This window comes from Arachis duranensis, chromosome 7 (assembly GCF_000817695.3).
Source record: "Arachis duranensis cultivar V14167 chromosome 7, aradu.V14167.gnm2.J7QH, whole genome shotgun sequence".
Taxonomy (NCBI): Eukaryota; Viridiplantae; Streptophyta; class Magnoliopsida; order Fabales; family Fabaceae; genus Arachis; species Arachis duranensis.
Window position 1 is genome coordinate 51079275 of NC_029778.3, and position 17235 is coordinate 51096509.

The 17235-nt window shown below is 36.0% G+C and overlaps 2 protein-coding genes across 4 annotated transcripts; both read left to right on the plus strand.

The window, feature by feature from the left end:
• Nucleotides 1–6795: 6795 nt before the first annotated feature.
• LOC107458528 (uncharacterized) lies at nt 6796–12488 on the plus strand. 2 transcript variants are annotated; one of them, XM_016076734.3, is made up of 16 exons: nt 6796–7063; nt 7585–8180; nt 8598–8727; nt 8819–9020; nt 9501–9587; nt 9648–9707; nt 9795–9881; nt 9989–10060; nt 10502–10557; nt 10869–10954; nt 11158–11248; nt 11362–11519; nt 11626–11717; nt 11819–11899; nt 12103–12176; nt 12268–12488. In XM_016076734.3, the coding sequence occupies exons 2-16, from the start codon at nt 7619–7621 to the stop codon at nt 12341–12343; spliced, it is 1914 nt and encodes a 637-aa protein (XP_015932220.1). In that variant the 5' UTR covers nt 6796–7063; nt 7585–7618; the 3' UTR covers nt 12344–12488. The 2 variants fall into 2 exon arrangements, with proteins under 2 accessions (XP_015932220.1, XP_015932221.1); XM_016076735.3 differs by having other exon boundaries at nt 6797–7063; nt 8616–8727.
• Nucleotides 12489–13140: 652 nt separating this feature from the next.
• Nucleotides 13141–16703, plus strand: LOC107458529 (uncharacterized protein At1g51745). 2 transcript variants are annotated; one of them, XM_016076736.3, is made up of 4 exons: nt 13141–13267; nt 13406–13701; nt 13991–15003; nt 15364–16703. In XM_016076736.3, the coding sequence occupies exons 2-4, from the start codon at nt 13505–13507 to the stop codon at nt 16386–16388; spliced, it is 2235 nt and encodes a 744-aa protein (XP_015932222.1). In that variant the 5' UTR covers nt 13141–13267; nt 13406–13504; the 3' UTR covers nt 16389–16703. The 2 variants fall into 2 exon arrangements, with proteins under 2 accessions (XP_015932222.1, XP_015932223.1); XM_016076737.3 differs by having other exon boundaries at nt 13409–13701.
• The last annotated feature ends 532 nt before the right edge of the window (nt 16704–17235 follow it).

The following is a 17235-nucleotide window of genomic DNA, read 5'->3' on the forward strand; positions in this document are numbered from 1 at the left end:
TTATATATATATAAGGGTGTTATGGACGGAATATATAGAAAGGTTAAAAGGGAACGTGGAATCACGAAGGGGAATATATAGTGAATGAAATAAAGGGAAGTGGATCTATTTAGGGTGGGATCAATGCTATTGATTTGGTTTAGAAATCAATGATTTGGTGAGGAAATAGAACCAAATAGGAAGCTGGCGCTTAACTTTAAGATTTCTGGCGCCTAACTTCATTTATATGGTGCGCCCAACTTGATGCGTGGAAGTAAGGCCTGCGTCCAACTTAAGTGTACTGGTGCCTAACTTAAAGCCTCCCGAGTGTATCAATGGCCCTGGCGCCTTACTTGATCTTTTGTGGCGCCCAACTTGTCTTAAGTTCTCACACCTTGCGCCTAACTTGAAAGTGCTCAAGTTAGGCGTGGACTAGGCAGAGAAAATCCTCCTTGCATATGTCTTGTGGCGTCTAACTTGAGAGACTTTAAGTTAGGCGCCAATCCACTCGAGAGTAATGCCTCCTTATATGCAGCATGTGGCGTTTGACTTGAGATTTTCAAGTTAGGCGTCATCCAAATTTGAATCAAAATTCTTCCGGATGTCTGAAATTCTGTATTCAGCAACCTGCTTCTGATTTAATGACTCTGCATAATCCAAACACACATAAAACAAAAGAAAAACAGTAAAAACTCAACCAAAACTAAATAAATAACAAAATCAAACCAACAGAAATCAAACTAAAGGACACGAAAACATCGAATTGTCTCCCGACAAGCGCTTCTTTACCGTCACTAGTTTGACACTTGATTGTTAAATTTTCTTCCTCTTCTTCCAGTTGGTTAAAAGAAATGTCTCCAAGGGGGAGAGGTGAAAATTAGTGCCTCTGATATAAATTCATCTTAACAAGCTTTTCTTTATTGTGGTTAGCTTGATTCATCTTACTTGTTGGGATAGAGGTTGGATTGTTTTTTGCTGACCTTCTCTTTTTCATGGATATTTTCTTCTATTTCTTGGTCACAATCTCATTTTCAGTGCTTTCCTTGGTTGCCTTCACTTCTTTTATTTCAAAATTTGGGTGTTGTGTGATGGTTAGAGTGTACCCTTCATCAACAATTTCTTGAATTGGTGGTTCAATAAACTCACCCTCTATGCCACTCTTTGCTTCATTGGAGTGTAGATTCCCATAATTGTTTTCATCCCTTACAACCTCCTTTGTTTGTACATCTTCCTCCTTTGTTTTTGCATCTTCCTCTTCTTCCATGTGTGAGGGTGGAGAGTTCTCTAATTCACTGGAGTATGAACTCCTTTGATTGATTTTCTCACTTTCTTCCATAGGATCTTGCATTATATCTCTTGGAAAGAAATTTTCTTGTTCCTCTTTCTGGGGTTTGATAATCAACTCCACATATTTTTCTACATTTTTGACACTCATCCTTATATCATGTATGAATTCTTTCATGAGAAGTTCAAGAGTTGATAGTTTTTGATATGAATAAGAAGGAGATGATGGTTCTTGATAAGAGTAAAAAGAGGATGGTTCTTGGTATGAATAGGGAGATAGTGGTTCTTGATAGTTGGAACATGGAGCACTGACGTTTCTTTGATTTTGACTTTGCCAACCAAAATTTGGGTAGTTCCTCCATCCACAATAATAAGAATCACTCCTTGGATGTGAGTAGTCATCCATGTGATCTCTCTCCATTATTTTTTCTTAGCACAAAGTACCAAACAAAATTAAAGCACTATGTGGTAAATAGACAAGCAAAGAAGAAAGAACATAAAGGAAAATAAAATATAATATAAAAGAAAACGAAAATAAAAAAATAAAATAAAGAAAATAAAATAACTAATAAGAAAAAAAGAGTATAAAATTTAAACTCAGTTAGTAAAATAACTAGGAAGAATAAAACAACTAAGGGGACACAAAACTTAATTTCAGAAATTAAGAGAAAAAAATTTAATAAAATAAATCAATTTTTTTTTAATTTAAAGAAATAAGTTAAATGAAATTAAAACAAAAACGCCTAATCTAAGAAATCAAACAACCAGTAGTTGTCAATCATAGTCAATCCCCGGCAACGGTGCCAAATACTTGGTGTGGAATTTATAACCGCAAACTAACTGACAAGTGTACCGGGTCGTACCAAGTAGTACCTCAAGTGAATGAGGGTCGATCTCACGAGGATTGATGGATTAAGCAATAATGGTTAAATGATTTACTTAGTTAGACAAACAGAAAATGGTGTTTTGAGAGTTCAAAAGCATAAACAGTAAATTCAGGGAATCAGAAAAGCAAGCAGTAAACAAGTTGTGAAATATATATGGAGAAACAGTTAAGGCTTCAGAGAAATCTATTTTTCGGATTGACTTTTCTTACTAAATATTTTAATCATGCAAGATTTAATTCATGACAAACTATATGTGACTAAACCCTAATTCCTTAGATCTTTTTAGTCTCCTCTAAAATTCATCAACTGTCAATTTCTTGGTCACTTAATTCCAATTAGAGGGTGAAGTTCAATTCTAGTTTATATGCCACAAAATCCCTAATTACCCAAATATAAGAGGATTATATGTCACGTATCCCGTTAAGTCTATATAATTAGAAGTTTAGGAGAAATTGTTTTCAAGTTGTTGTTCAAGTAAAGAGCTTTTCCAAGTTATACGAGAACTCAATTAGAACAAGGGTCATACTTCCATTCAATCCAAATTCATAAAATAAAGAACGAAAATAATTCTTGAAATATAAATTAGTACATGAATTAAAATAGAAAAATAATAGTATCAATTGATACAATAGATAGAGCTCCTAACCTTAACAATGAAGGTTTAGTTACTCATGGTTCAGAGAGAAAACTAGAATTTGTAAAAATTGTAAATTGCAGAATGAGGTAAAAGAGAAGAGAAGAGCAAAGGGCTGATTCTTTTCCCTTTTATATCTAAATTATAATTTCTAAAACTAAATAATATATCTTCCTATTTTTAAATAAAATAAAGTTTAAATCAGAATTAATAAGAGATTGCGTGCTGACTTCTTGGAGAGTTGGGGACCACTTGACTCCTTAATAATCCACGCCTAACTTGAAAATGGGTTGCGCCTTACTTGAAGTGGGCAGCGTGTCTTGGCGTGGAATGTTGAGTGCTACGCCTTACTTGAAAATAGGTTGTGCCTAACTTGAGATGCAGCCTACTCCTTGTGCGTGCTTATTGATGTCTTGCATCTAATTTGAGAAATCTCAAGTTAGGTGCAGCCTTGGCAGAACTGGTAGAAGAGAAGTATGGACTATTATACATCGTTGGAAAGCTAAACTTCTGTAGCTCGAGTTATTTAGGTTTGAGTGCAGAGAGGTTAGGGTTGACAACATCATTCGCCTTCTTCTCTTTTTCAGCGGAAACTCCATCAAATCCAACCGAATGCTACCTAAAATAAATAGAATTGCACACGATTCAAAGTAGCATCCACAGTGGCTAAAAGATAATTAATTCTTGATTAAAATCGACAAATTGAATGCAAATTCACTAGGAAAAGATAGGAAAGATGCTCACGCATCAATGGGCCTGAAGCAGGGGTTGGTGTGGAGGCTAGACATGGATTGGCTGAAAATACAATGGCATCAAATTTTGATATTGTTGGGAATGAGCTAGACTTAAATTATGACAAGCCTTATGAATATGTGAGTGAAGTATTTAACAGCCCAGTGTCTAATGATGATGAAAATAGGACTACATTTGATGCTTTCAATAAGGAGACAGAATATGAAAAAGTTGAATTTAAGGTGGGACAAACATTCATCACAATAAAAAAATTTAAGAATGCACTAAAGGACTATTTTGTGTATGAAGGGAAGGATGTGATGTATCTAAAGAATAAAAAGAAGAGGGCGATGGCTGCATGTGCAGGAGAGAACTGTCCTTAGTTGATTCTGACCTCTTGGAACAGTGCTGGGGGTGTTATTAGGTGAAGACATTAGTTAATGAGCACAACTATGCTAGAGATTTTGGGAGTAATCTAGCTAACAGAGAATAGGTGACATCAAAGTTGGTGAAGAGACTACTAACTCAGCCTGAGTTAAAGCCTAAACAGGCCAATGAGTATATGATTGAGAATTGAGTTGTCCTAAATAATAACTTCTTTACTCTGTGTTTTGAGAATTGAGGTACAATGGCTGTGTTAAGTACTTATTAGATTTAGATGAGGTTTGAGCTGTGGCTTTTTATTCGTGTCAATCATTAGGTTCAAAAATGTCATAAAAATACCACTGACCTCGATGCAAATGCCACAACAATAGGGCCACCCTCAGATTCTGTGGTGAGTTTATGGTTTAGGTTTATATGTTACACTAATTTTGCTGCTTGTTTTCTATAATATATTATTTTTTGTCATAGAGCAAAGCGAGAAAAACTAAGAAGAAATTACCCAAAAAGCCAATCAGAACTGGCGCATCGACCCAAAATCAGAGAGAAGAAATTTCAGTTTCACAATCTGCACCACCAGCTGAGAAGGTCATTTTTTTCTATTTTTTAAAAAAACAAAACTTTTTTCATACAAGAAATTATTACATCTCAATTCCTTAAAGTTTTCATTCATATAACTATTAAACCTATTTTGTTGCAGCCTGTAGGAGAAAACTCCAATGACAACCCTACACCATTTAGGAAGAAGCACAAGATTATTAGGCCACCAGCTCCATGTTTCGTGCCTCCACCCATACCAGCACCGGGGCAGACCTTATGGTTCAAATTTCAACCTTCCCAAGTATCAAACCTAATGCCTCACATCTCACAGCTTCAATCAAATGACTCAGTACCTAGAAAGACTACTCCAAGAACCACTCATGATGCAATTTCTGAAAAGACGATGCAGTTGCAAATTCAACTACTGCATCAAGACTTTTGAAATTTGTGCCAACACCCGGCTTCAAGCTTCCAGGACTCTAAGCAGGGATGACAGTGCTAATAGGAATTTAGAAATGTGTTACTGTTATTTTGGTATTTTGATACTTTAGTATGAAGTGATACAATTATTTCAAGAAATGTCTTATTCTTCTTTTAGTATTTTGGTATTTACAAATGTGTAACTTTTATTTTGGGCCATGTTGCCTTTACAATGATATTATAACTGTGAACATATGAACTACATGTTTCTTGACAATATGAATATAATGATATGAATTGGTATGCTTTACAAAATTTACTTCAATCCAAGTTACATGCACAAATATTTACTGCACTAATTTACAATAAGTTCAGGTCAAAAAATTTTAAACAGTCATAATAATAATTCATTTTCATATAATTTTCACAATGTTTACATATACAATTTCATCTTGCCACACAATTTTTAGATACCCTAAAATTATTCATTAAGTTGCATACATAGTTGTCCTAAATAAACAGGCAACCATAACCCCACTCAAAAATGTCAAAATACTACAACCTAATCTCAAGCATCTACTTTCACCCATTTTTTCCTGTTCTTTTCCAATTGATTTTCTAATCCAATCAACCTAATTTTTAACTCTTCCACTTTGTCATCCACCGCATCACTTAGGCTTTCAAATCGATGCTGGTTCTGCGGCACTACCCACTTTGATATTGTCTTCGAAACATGCTTATTAAAGGAAGAAACATAATCATCTAGCCATACAAAAAATGAGCAATAAGCTTCTGCAGTCTACATTTAGACAAATTCAAAGAGATTAAAACCATGAACATACCTTGAAGTAAGTATAGAATCGAACACAATCAACACAAAATTGTCCATAAACATACCTTGAACTTAGGGCAATGTAAGAATAACCTATTCGGATTATTTTTGGTCCTAGATATGAGCAGAATAGCATCAGACCCGCAATAGCATTTTGGGGAGACCCATCTCTTCTTTCTTCTACCTACAATACTCTGATTAGAGTTCATGCTATAACTCCAACTATCGCCTCCATCTTGCAGGTTGGAGGATGAGCAACGTTCTCCACTTCCAACCATGATCCCTTAGGGTTTCATTATTGTTTAGAATTTGAATAGTTTGTGGAGAGATTGGGGAACCAGAGGATGAAGTAAACGTTTCCTCCTTCTTAACCTAAAAACGACGTCGTTTTTGAATGTGACAGGGGGACAAATCGATCCCTGTCCATTAACCCTAATCCATGCTGGAACTTAACTCTGGACTAACTGCCAGATCAGCACCGATAAATGCCACATCAGACTTTTTCGTCAATTATGGACAGGGATACAAGGGAGGAGGCGCGACGAGTTATTTATGCATGGACAGAGACCAGTGTGTGTTATTTTTTTAGTGAGGGGTCGTCTTATCCTAATTTAAAATGGACAGGGATCGAGATGAGTGTTTATTCTAAAATTTAAGGTATAGGCAAAAACTTTGTTCGCTTTTAATCTTTTTTACGTACCAAATCATTTTTAAAACAAAAACATTCTCTTTTTCTTATTTTTTTTATTTTATAATTTTTTTATTACGAATAATTTATTTGTTTTAAAGCGATTATATATCTTTATTTAAAACTAGCTAAATGAGTGTCTAATTCATAAGAGTATCTTGATCATTCCATTAAAATTAGAAGTACAAAGTTTGTTTTCATTTTCTATAATTAGATCGGAAGCTATTCTTTTCATAATCAAAAGGAGGGGAATACAGAAACATCAATTAAGAAGTGGGTAAACAAAAATATGCGATTAAAATTAATTCTTACGTATTATTAAAGTGCTTATGTCACTTAGATCAATGAGTAAGCAGGATTTCTATCCCAGTCCTTGATCACAGTGATAAACAATTAAACATCATTTCATTCCGTTAATCTTAATTAACTCTCTGATTAATTATTAAGTGAAAATTAAACTTAATCGCTTCCGTCCTTCACTCATTCACTGACCACTCTGCACTCATTCATTCACTCACACCTCCAAACTAAAGTTGGCTCCTCCTTTTTGTTCCCATTCACTGCAACAATTTCCGCTCTGATCAACCTCTCTCTGAGTCTGAGGGCCAAGATCTCGCATCAATTTTCTCCACACTCTCAGCTGAAAACCAGCCACACCAAATTCCCTCGTAACGGCTACTGTTCAGGTTCGTCGCTTTCGTTCCAATTCCATACCTATTTGAACTTGCTCATGAAATTCAATTCTGGGTATTTGCAAAATCTGAGCTTGATGGATATTTTGGGGAGAGTTTGTTCACGTGCTTCGTTAATTTGACATACTGAGCGCTGGAGATGGTATTCCAATTCGGGAATTAAGGTTTTTGAGTAGTGGAAACTAGCTTCTAGATGCTACTACCATGTATTTTTTTGTTTAAGGTCTGTACTTGAGTGGGGTCCCTGTTCTTAAGTGCTGCATTGCGAAGTAATTATTGTTTTTTATGCTGAATTTCAGCTAGTGAGCTAGTAGAGTATGCACCTTTTAGTTAGAAGAGAAGTTATACAGATATTGTTTTGTGATTGTTGCTGTTTTTAAGTTTTTATATGCATGGTCTCTGATAAAGCTGAATCAGCTAAATGAACATCGAATAGAACAATTTTGAATTTTCCCTTTTTCTGTTTGTTTGCAACTAAATATTTAATTGCATATGTAATGTATGCATCTTGCCAGAACAAAAAGAACTTTAAGAGGGATGTCGTGCTGAATGTTGCTGCCCGGCAGTGGATTCGGTATGAATTCAGCGATGGACGATATTAATTTGATTCAGCAAGCTCAGAGGCATCACTTGGTTGTAAGGGAGATTGGTGAAGAGATTGATCTAGAAATTGGACCTGGAGACGATGATCCTTCATTTGGTAACACTACTCTAATTGGTGGCCCGCCACGGGAATCTTCCACTGAAGAGCAGGGTGAGACCAAGCAGATGGAGATGGTTTCTCCGCTCCCTGGTGATGCTCAAGATATGTCGAAGACCCAACCTGGAAAGAGGAAGAAGAAAGTTGTTAAAAGATGGAGAGAGGAATGGGCAGACACCTACAAATGGGCTTATGTTGATATGAAAGATGGTACGGCTAGGATTTTTTGCTCTGTCTGCAGGGAGTATGGCAGGAAGCATAGAAGAAACCCTTATGGGAATGAGGGCAGTCGTAATATGCAGATGAGTGCTCTAGAGGAACACAATAATAGTTTGCTTCACAAAGAGGCTCTTCGTCTTCAAATGGCCTCTAAGGAGAAAATTACCACTGACAAGCCTATTTATGTAAAAGGTTGGCCATCTCACATGCTATTATAATCACTGGCTGTACAACCATTTTTTCTTGTTTGACGTTCCTTAAATTCATTTTCCTTTCGTGAATGATGCAAACTTCCCACTTTGCATAATACATTGTAATATGTCTTATGTCGTGTCTTAAGACGTCAGTGATAGACTAAATTAGATTAATTTTTTGTTAGTTTATTATTCTTGTTTTTTTGTAGATAATTTAGTATTTATATTTTACTGGTGTACATAATGTATTTCAAGTTACATAAGCTTTTCTTTAAGACACGTTTATGTTGGTTATGTACCTTTTATTTAATCATATAGGATTCTAAGGAATTCTCTCATTATATATATTAAAACGAAGAGCATTACTATCTTTCAGTATTATCTGACACCTCTACAAACAATTCTATAATTGAAGCTCTTATTTCGAAAACAGCTGGATCAATTCTCGAGGCTACACTAAAAAGGGATCCCCATGAGGCTGAGTTCATTCAGGCAGTTCAGGAAGCAGTTCATGCTCTAGAGCGAGTCATAGCGAAAAATTCTCAGTGAGTTTTGTGCATATGAAGTCATAACTATATGTTTAATGGTATACTCTGCAGATGACAAATCTAATGCTTTAGTATTTATGCATCTCAGTTATATCAGGATCATGGAGCGCTTGGTGGAACCTGAACGTATGATTGTTTTCCGAGTACCGTGGGTGGATGATAGGGGTGAAACGCATGTTAATCGGGGTTTTCGGGTACAATTCAACCAGTCAATGGGTCCATGTAGGGGTGGTATTCGTTTTCATCCATCAATGAATTTAAGCATTACCAAGTTTCTTGGTTTTTCACAGGTACGTTGATTTTGTTATTTATGATAATTTCTCCTACAGCTAATAGATCTAAATCCAGAACTTAGTCTATATTACATTCAATGCAATTTTTATTATTTATTTATTTTTGTTTAGCATATACTATCTGAATACCTGGTGCACATAAAAATTGAGAAGTTCGAAGCCTATAGTCTATTCACCAACCAGATAAAATTGAACTGGCAGAAGGAGAGAAGTTTTGACCTAGATTTTATAAACATGCCTTTTTTTAGCACACCCGTGTAGGCACATAAATGTGCATATATAAAATTTATATAATGAAGTACTAAATAAGCCAATATGATGGATGTTTGTGCGGTGATGTATATCTAAGGCACTATTGATTGGTTTGTTATTGAAAAATGCTGAGGTTCAATTATCAAAAGAGATCAAAGTCTAGACTCTGAGCTGCTTATCTGTTGAGCCACTTTGTAAACAACATAGCTACTCCCTTCGTTGCAGACTTTAAAGAATGCATTATCGCCTTACAAATTGGGAGGAGCAGCAGGTGGAAGTGATTTTGATCCAAAAGGAAAAAGTGATAATGAGGTGACTTTCCTACTTATTTTACTTGTATAATTTCTTAGTGTAACTTAAATAAGTTGGCAGATCATGCGATTTTGTCAAAGTTTCATGAGTGAGATGTATCGGTACTTGGGTCCTGACAAGGTAATTGAAAATATATAGGATCCTTTATACTATTTAATTTTGAAGCCTCTTCTGCATCTTATTTTTGTTGTAATGGTTGCTTGCTAGGACCTTCCATCAGAGGAGATTGGCGTTGGTACTAGAGAAATGGGATATCTTTTTGGACAATATAGACGTCTGGCTGGTCATTTTCAAGTAATGTAAACATTAATCTTTGAGCCGAGAGATGTTTTCCTTCATGGTCTAGAGCAAAGCTAAGTAACTTTATATGTATTTTTCATATGTATGTGCTACTTATGCAGGGAAGTTTTACAGGACCAAGGATATTTTGGTCTGGAGCCAGTCTTCGAACTGAAGCTACTGGTTATGGCCTGGTAATATTTGCTTGACTATGTATAATATGTAACTAGCCTTACCTGTTTTTCGTACATATTATCTTGAAGAGTTATTGAAATTTCTAGATGCCCTTTCTGTAAAGGTCCCAAGCTCCTGTTCACAAGTAATACTTGTGTGTCTCGAGTGCATGGTGGATTGTGCTCACAACCAATAATATAATAGCATTTTATATAAAAGTGTGTTATTGGCCGAGTATATCCATGGGATGCATCACAAGCATCCAAGTTTTTCTCCCAGTGCATGGATTTTTCGTTTTATTAGGAACTGATTATCAGCAATTCCTGTAACTTCTATTTGCCAACTCACCATTTGGCACCATGACTTATTGCCTATTATTGACCTTGAATATTATCATAAAAGCCTTATATGGATGTATTGTTTCAAATTCTTAAATATAACAAGCTTGCAACCCACTGCAGGTTTTCTTTGCACAGCTCATACTTGCTGATATGAATAAAGAACTCAAAGGATTAAGGTTGCCACTTAATTTAGATGTTTTATAAAGATTGCTGTTGTTGGCTCATGTATTATTTGTGCTACCTTCTAACAGTTATTTCTAGCTATTAAGATTCTAGTGGTGCAAAGAATGAAGACTTTGAATTTAATACTCCCTTTATATTATAAACTAGAATGTTCCCATTTGCATGTATATCAATTTCATTTACTAATTGTTTGTCTGCTATTTCAACCAATTATATACTAGTAAATTTTTCGCTAATTAGATTCATTTTACATGTTCATGATTCTTGAATTCGGAGATACTATTCTTTCTTCTATTTTTGTTAGATGTGTTGTGAGTGGTTCTGGAAAGATTGCAATGCACGTTTTGGAGAAACTGATTGCTTATGGTGCCCTTCCTATCACAGTCTCAGGTAATTTTGATTTGCTATGAGTTACAAATATAGGAATCCTACAGCATGATGTTATTGTGCATTTTTCATGTCAGGTTTCATCTTTCATATTCATCATGAGATTAAGATTAGAAGTACTCATATCAAAATTGTTGGGATTGATTTCCCTTATGTTGCCTGATCTTTTGATCCCATATGCAATGTTTCTAAAAAATCATTTTCAGATTCAAGGGGATATTTGGTTGATGAAGAAGGATTTGACTACATGAAAATAGCATTATTGAGAGACATCAAAGCTCAACAAAGAAGTTTGAGGTTTGTCTCCTGTCATTTATGTAGTATTTTCTGTTAAAAAAAAAAAATTTCCCCCGCATAGGCATATATAATATTGGTTGCTTGCTCATAAGTCATAACATTGGCTTATGTAGAGACTATTCAAAGACCTATGCTCGGTCCAAATATTATGACGAAGCAAAACCCTGGAATGAAAGGTGTGATGTTGCGTTTGCTTGTGCTTCGCAGAATGAAATTGAACAATCTGATGCCATTAATTTGGTTAATGCAGGTTGTCGTCTACTAGTAGAAGGTATTTTTTTTTCTTTAAGGGTGCAAAATATGTCTTTGCTCTTTGGGTATATATTTTGTCTCTCATAAATACTAATGGTGACTTCCATATATTATTTGAATGCTAGGTTCCAACATGCCCTGTACTCCTGAGGCAGCTGACTTCCTAAAGAAAGCTAGTGTTCTCATTGCTCCTGCAATGGCTGCTGGCACTGGAGGGGTATGATGTTTGCTATATTCAGAGTGCTATGTTTTGCTCATATTATTGTAGATTCTAGATTGGCATGTTGACATGTTGATGACCTCTCTCCTTGCTTACAGGTTGTGGCTGGAGAGCTTGAACTGAATCATGAATGCAGTTTGATGCACTGGTCGCCAGAGGATTTCGAATCTAAATTGCAGGTATTCTAAATATTTCCCTTTGCTGAAAATATATTACCTATACAAATCACTCATCGTTTATTTCGTTATGTCGAGAATTTATGCTAGATGAAATTTTGACAATTGTGGAAATTGTGAACTAGTTTTACTTTTTATTTCATACTTTGGTAAGCACTAGTTGCATAATGATTTATGATAACTTTCTTTTTGTGTGGATTTGATAGGAAGCAATGAAGCAGACTTATCAGAGGTCCATGAAAGCAGCAGCTGATTTTGGTTATCAAAAAGAAAATCCAGAGTAAGTGGTTTCTCCAGAAATGCCTTCCTTTTCAGAATTGATTAGCATAGAAACCTCTATGAAGATCTGTATGAATGGTTTTGTTTGTCAGGGCTTTGGTACATGGAGCAGTCATCTCATCCTTTCTGACCATTGCTCAAGCTATGACTGATCAAGGTTGTGTATAGAAGAAACAATTGAATGCCACCGCCATGAAGCTTCAGCACAGCAAGTGAAGTAACCAATTTGCAGGCTGATGAGAGAGCATGTTGTCTTGTAAAATATTTAATGTAACAATTCACAAGTTTTTCAAGATAAAAATTATTTAATTAATTGGTGTAGGCTAATTCAATCCAGCTACATGTTTGTTTTTAACTCATAACAGTAAACAAGTATTTGGGGTGTTGAAATTAGGACTAAAAAGATGAATTAAAACCACTCTACAAAACGACATTCATAATGCGTTTTATTAATTTCATTCTTGTTGATTTAAATAATTGTAAAACCACTGTAAAAATCACTATAGATAACGAAATACATGTGTAATTCTGTTTCGTTTCATACTATGTATTCACTGAAGAATATACATGTCCATTATCTATTGTTGTGGAAGATTTAATTGATATTTTTTTTTTCCTTCAAAACTAATTAGTTTGAGGTTAAAATTTTCGAGGATTTAATTGTCACTTTATTTATTAGTTTAAATTAAATAGTATTTAATTCTAAATTATAATTTAGTATATTTTAAATAATATTAAATAATTAATTATTAATTATATATAATGTAATCAAAACAAAAAATATAATTTTGTTTGGGTTTAGATCGGATTGGCCCACATGATTTTGGCCCAGATCAAGTCGAGCCCGTCCAATTTTTGTGTCCAAAAAACTTGGTTTTGGAAAATAATATTGTTTTTAAGTTTTTGTTTTTGAAATTATTAATTTTCGTTTTTGTTTATGTAAGTGAAAAAAACCGAGTGTGACTCTGTTTCTGCAAAGTTCACAACTTCACATCACTAACACTGCTACCATCTGTGTCCAAAAAAAAAAAAGACACTGCCACCATATTTCGGTTTCGGTCGCCCCTTTCTTCCTCCTAGATCTTCCTCCCGGTGAGTCCTCCAACTTTTCTTTCTGCATGTTCTGCTTCTCTTGTTCTTCCTCCATGGTTGTATTTTTTTTTCCAGCTCCTTTTTATTCCAAGCAGACCCCTCTGATTTTTATTCTTATTTATGTTTCTTTGTTCTCAGTAGGCTTAGAAGGTGGCGCAACTAATTTCAATTATTAAAAAAAAATTGGAGCTTTATAATTGGGGATTGGAAAGTTTATGACTTTGTTTTGAGGTGGGAATGGGAAGCTTCTCAGCAGGGGAGGCCAATACGAACGGAATCGATGCGTCGGAGGGTGCGTTGGTGTGGGTCCGGCGCCGGAACGGGTCGTGGTGGCCCGGCCGGATAATGGGTCTCCATGAATTATCTCAGAGTTGCTTGGTTTCTCCCAGATCAGGTACTCCAGTTAAGCTCTTGGGTCGTCAAGACGCAAGCGTGTGAGTTTCTTCTTCATCCTTCTAAGTTCTGTATTCCTCTTTTCTTTTCTATTTGTTTTCTTCACTAAATCAGCTTCCTTTTGGTACTACTCTGTTGTATTCCTCTGCCCTTGTTAGATGTTTTTTCGATTGGAAATTTGGAATTTTGCTAGCAGGGAAGTATGTGACTGAAACCTGAACTAGATGTAGGAATGATGTAAATTTCATTGGCTTTTCAAGAAATGTTGCTTGTCTTCCTTAAATTTGTATATTGTTCGAGTTGTGATTTTTTTTTTTTTCTCTGATTTAGGGACTGGTATAACCTTGAGAAGTCGAAGCGGGTGAAGGCATTTCGTTGTGGAGAGTATGATGAGTGCATCGAGAAGGCGAAGGCATCTGCTGCTAATTCGAATAAGAAGGCGGTGAAGTATGCTCGCAGGGAGGATGCTATTATTCATGCTCTTGAGCTAGAAAGTGCTCGTGTTGGCAAGGAGCCGTTAGTTTTCTGCTCTAGAACTGGTAAGTTTGTCAATGAAAATGGGGTGTCAGGTGGAGATTCGCTAGTCGTGTCTCATTCTGCTGATGGCAATGAGGATATATCTGACGATGATGACAATTCTAATTCGGCTCCAGAGTTGTCTCAATCTGGCATATCTTTTGAAGAGCCAAACCAAAATGATTCTACCAAGATGCAGTCTATGCCAGGCCGGAGACGAAGAACTCCTAATGACTCAGAAGATGATGGAATGGAAGGAGTCAAGCGAATGAGAGGTCTTGAGGACTTGGGCGTTGGTGTTGTGTCAAAGAGAAAGGTTCCCAGTACAAGTATGCCTGAGATGCTTCAGCAAGATAGTACAGCACACAATAGTTCAAACACAGGGAGCTACCTGGTAAATGGGACTATTTTTAATGGTGTTAAGGGTCAATATTCATCGTTGAAGCGAAAGAGATCACAGGTAACAAATGCTCAAGAGTCATTGAAAAGGAAAAATCGACGCCGGCAGCTGACAAAAGTTTTGGAGAGTACAGCCATGGTGTCAGTTCCGGTAACTTGTGATCAGCTTCCTACTTCAAGCAGTTCTCTGATTTGTACGGTCACTGATGGCAAGAATTCAAGATTAGATTCCAATGACTTAAAGAAAAGCTCTCTACAGGCTATTAATAATTCCAATAGTAATGAGGCTGCTTGTGAGAATGGTTCTTCATTAAATATTCATGACCAAGGTCGTGAAGCTTCTGAAATCAGTGATATGGTGAAGAAGGAGGCTCCTGGCACATCTCATAAATTCATTAGGGATGTAGGGAATGAGAAACACACTGCAGGTATTTAATTTCGGTAGCCATTTCTCTATCTGCAGCGTGAAATGTTTACAAATTTCATCTTAATACTGTGTTTTTCAAACAGTTCAGGGTTTTTGTTTTTTATGATGAATTGAGTCTTTGGATTGTGTGTTAAAGAAATATTAATAATGTTTTTTCAACTGCCTCAGTTGTAATTTGTAGATTTGTTGTGTTTTACCGTGTTTAAATCTTTTTTTTCTTTTCCCATTTTAACTATTACAACGGCTTTGGTTATAGTTCAGTCATATTTCGTATTTGCTTATACTTTTGTTTGGTATGTTCTGTGGTTTCAAATGCCTTGTACTGAATATCTGCTTGCACTGATATAGTTTCTTCTTCCAGATTTGTCACCCGCACTTGTTTCTTGTTCATCTGGAAAGCCTCAAGATGGTATGTTGGCACAACAATCCTTTCAAGTATGTCAATCTGAAGCTCCATCACTGAGAAATGGCAGTCATAGAATAGAGAAAGGTAGTTCAAAGTGGCAGTCAAAAGGAAAGAGGAATTTAAGAAATAAAAGTAAAAATAGAAAAGGAGTTCCAAGAAAACATGTTAACATGGATAATGAAGCGAGTATCTCAGGTATGCCAAACTCTGATGGAGTCTCTCAGGGTGCTGGTCCGAAAGTTGAAGCGAGTATCTTAGGTGGTCCTAGTGCTTCATGTAATTTGACCACTCAAAGATGTAAACAAGTTGCAGAAGGCGAAGTAGATGAATTTCAGGACTTGGGAAAGCATAATATGGGGGCAACAGAGATGAAAGTATTGCCTGATGGATCGCTCACGCCTCAGAGATCACTTCCTCGTCGCCAGTGCCGTTTTACTTTAAACTCCAAATATCAAACAGCAGATTTTCCCGGAAGGGATCATTCTTCTGATGCTTCATTATTTGATGTTAAGCTAGAAGTTAAATCCAGCTACCGGCCACAGCATGTCCCTTTGATTTCTCTTGCAAGTAAACTAAATGGCAAAGCATTCATAGGACATCCTCTGACAGTTGAGGTTTTGGACAATGGTCATTGCGATACACTGTTGAGTGGCATCCGACACGACCCAGAGGATCGTGACGGTTATTGTATGGTCAGGCCAAACTCCACGACCAAAAGAAGACCTTCCAAGAATTTGTCCAGATATAGAAAACCTTCCAAAACGAAGAAACCTAGTCTGTTAAATAAAAAGATTCGGAGACTGTCGTCACTTACTGGCCACCGGCAATCCGAAGGACAGCGAAAACCAATGGCAGATAAGGCCAAGGGTCCTGTCATATCATGTATTCCTCTTAAGGTAGTATTCAGTCGGATAAATGAAGCAGTGAGTAGTCAGGCACGGTCTGCGCACCATGGTGCATTACCACCATCCGACCCTTGAGTTTGGTTATTGGAAAGGAGCCGTTTCTCTGGTGGATTTTTTTCTTTTTCTTATTGAATTATGCAGACCATAATATGATGACTATATCTATATGTAGCAGGTTGCAATACCAGATATTCTACCATGCAGGTGGAATAATTTGTAGGATGTGCAAATGGTAGGGTATAGGAGCTTAATCATGTTGATTGTTGAGGCTTCTTCCCTTTGCTCTGTAAACTTTATGCGCGGACTGTATGCTTAATCCGGTTTGTTGTGTTGTTTTATATGGTAACAAAAACCAATTTATAAGAGCTGGAGTAGTTATATTCTTTACAATTTTTGTTTGCATTAAGGTATTTCTTAGTGAGCAAAATACTTGTCATACTATTCTACACTTTGCTTAACTATACATTAATCATGCATGGAGCCATCCCCGAACAATAAATAATGTAATAACAATGAGAGGTAGCACCAAGAGCAGTTGCCTACTTTACTTAGCACTGTCAAATATTCCACCAAAATTCAAGTATGAATAATAGTCTAACATATTGTTCAGCTCATAACACATTCTTTCTGACACAATGAATGATTAAAATCCAAAGTTGATATTGATAGATACGTTGAATTGAATCGGGTGTACAATCTTGAATCAGCCCTAACAAATCATTGTTGGTTCATGTGTTTTTACCTGGACCTTTTTCCATCCCTTAGTCTTGCATAATTGTATGAAAAAAAATAGATACTTAGTAGAGGGTTTGTTTACAGTAACCTTTGTTCATTAACATTAGTTACTCTTTCAAATCAGTAATTTAGGTAAAATTTCAGATGTATCCCCCCGTACCTTTTTTTGGTTTAAAAAAAAATTCAC

What these genes read in the sequence shown, in the direction of transcription:
- LOC107458528 (XM_016076734.3), top strand. Translation starts at nt 7,619, where the DNA reads ATGTTGCTGCCCGGCAGTGGATTCGGTATGAATTCAGCGATGGACGAT. An exon ending in CCTTCCTATCACAGTCTCAG is followed by an intron (nt 10,955 to 11,157) that starts GTAATTTTGATT and finishes AATCATTTTCAG; the next exon opens with ATTCAAGGGGATATTTGGTT. An exon ending in TATCAAAAAGAAAATCCAGA is followed by an intron (nt 12,177 to 12,267) that starts GTAAGTGGTTTC and finishes TTTGTTTGTCAG; the next exon opens with GGCTTTGGTACATGGAGCAG.
- LOC107458529 (XM_016076736.3), top strand. Translation starts at nt 13,505, where the DNA reads ATGGGAAGCTTCTCAGCAGGGGAGGCCAATACGAACGGAATCGATGCG. An exon ending in GGTCGTCAAGACGCAAGCGT is followed by an intron (nt 13,702 to 13,990) that starts GTGAGTTTCTTC and finishes TCTCTGATTTAG; the next exon opens with GGACTGGTATAACCTTGAGA. An exon ending in GAATGAGAAACACACTGCAG is followed by an intron (nt 15,004 to 15,363) that starts GTATTTAATTTC and finishes TTCTTCTTCCAG; the next exon opens with ATTTGTCACCCGCACTTGTT.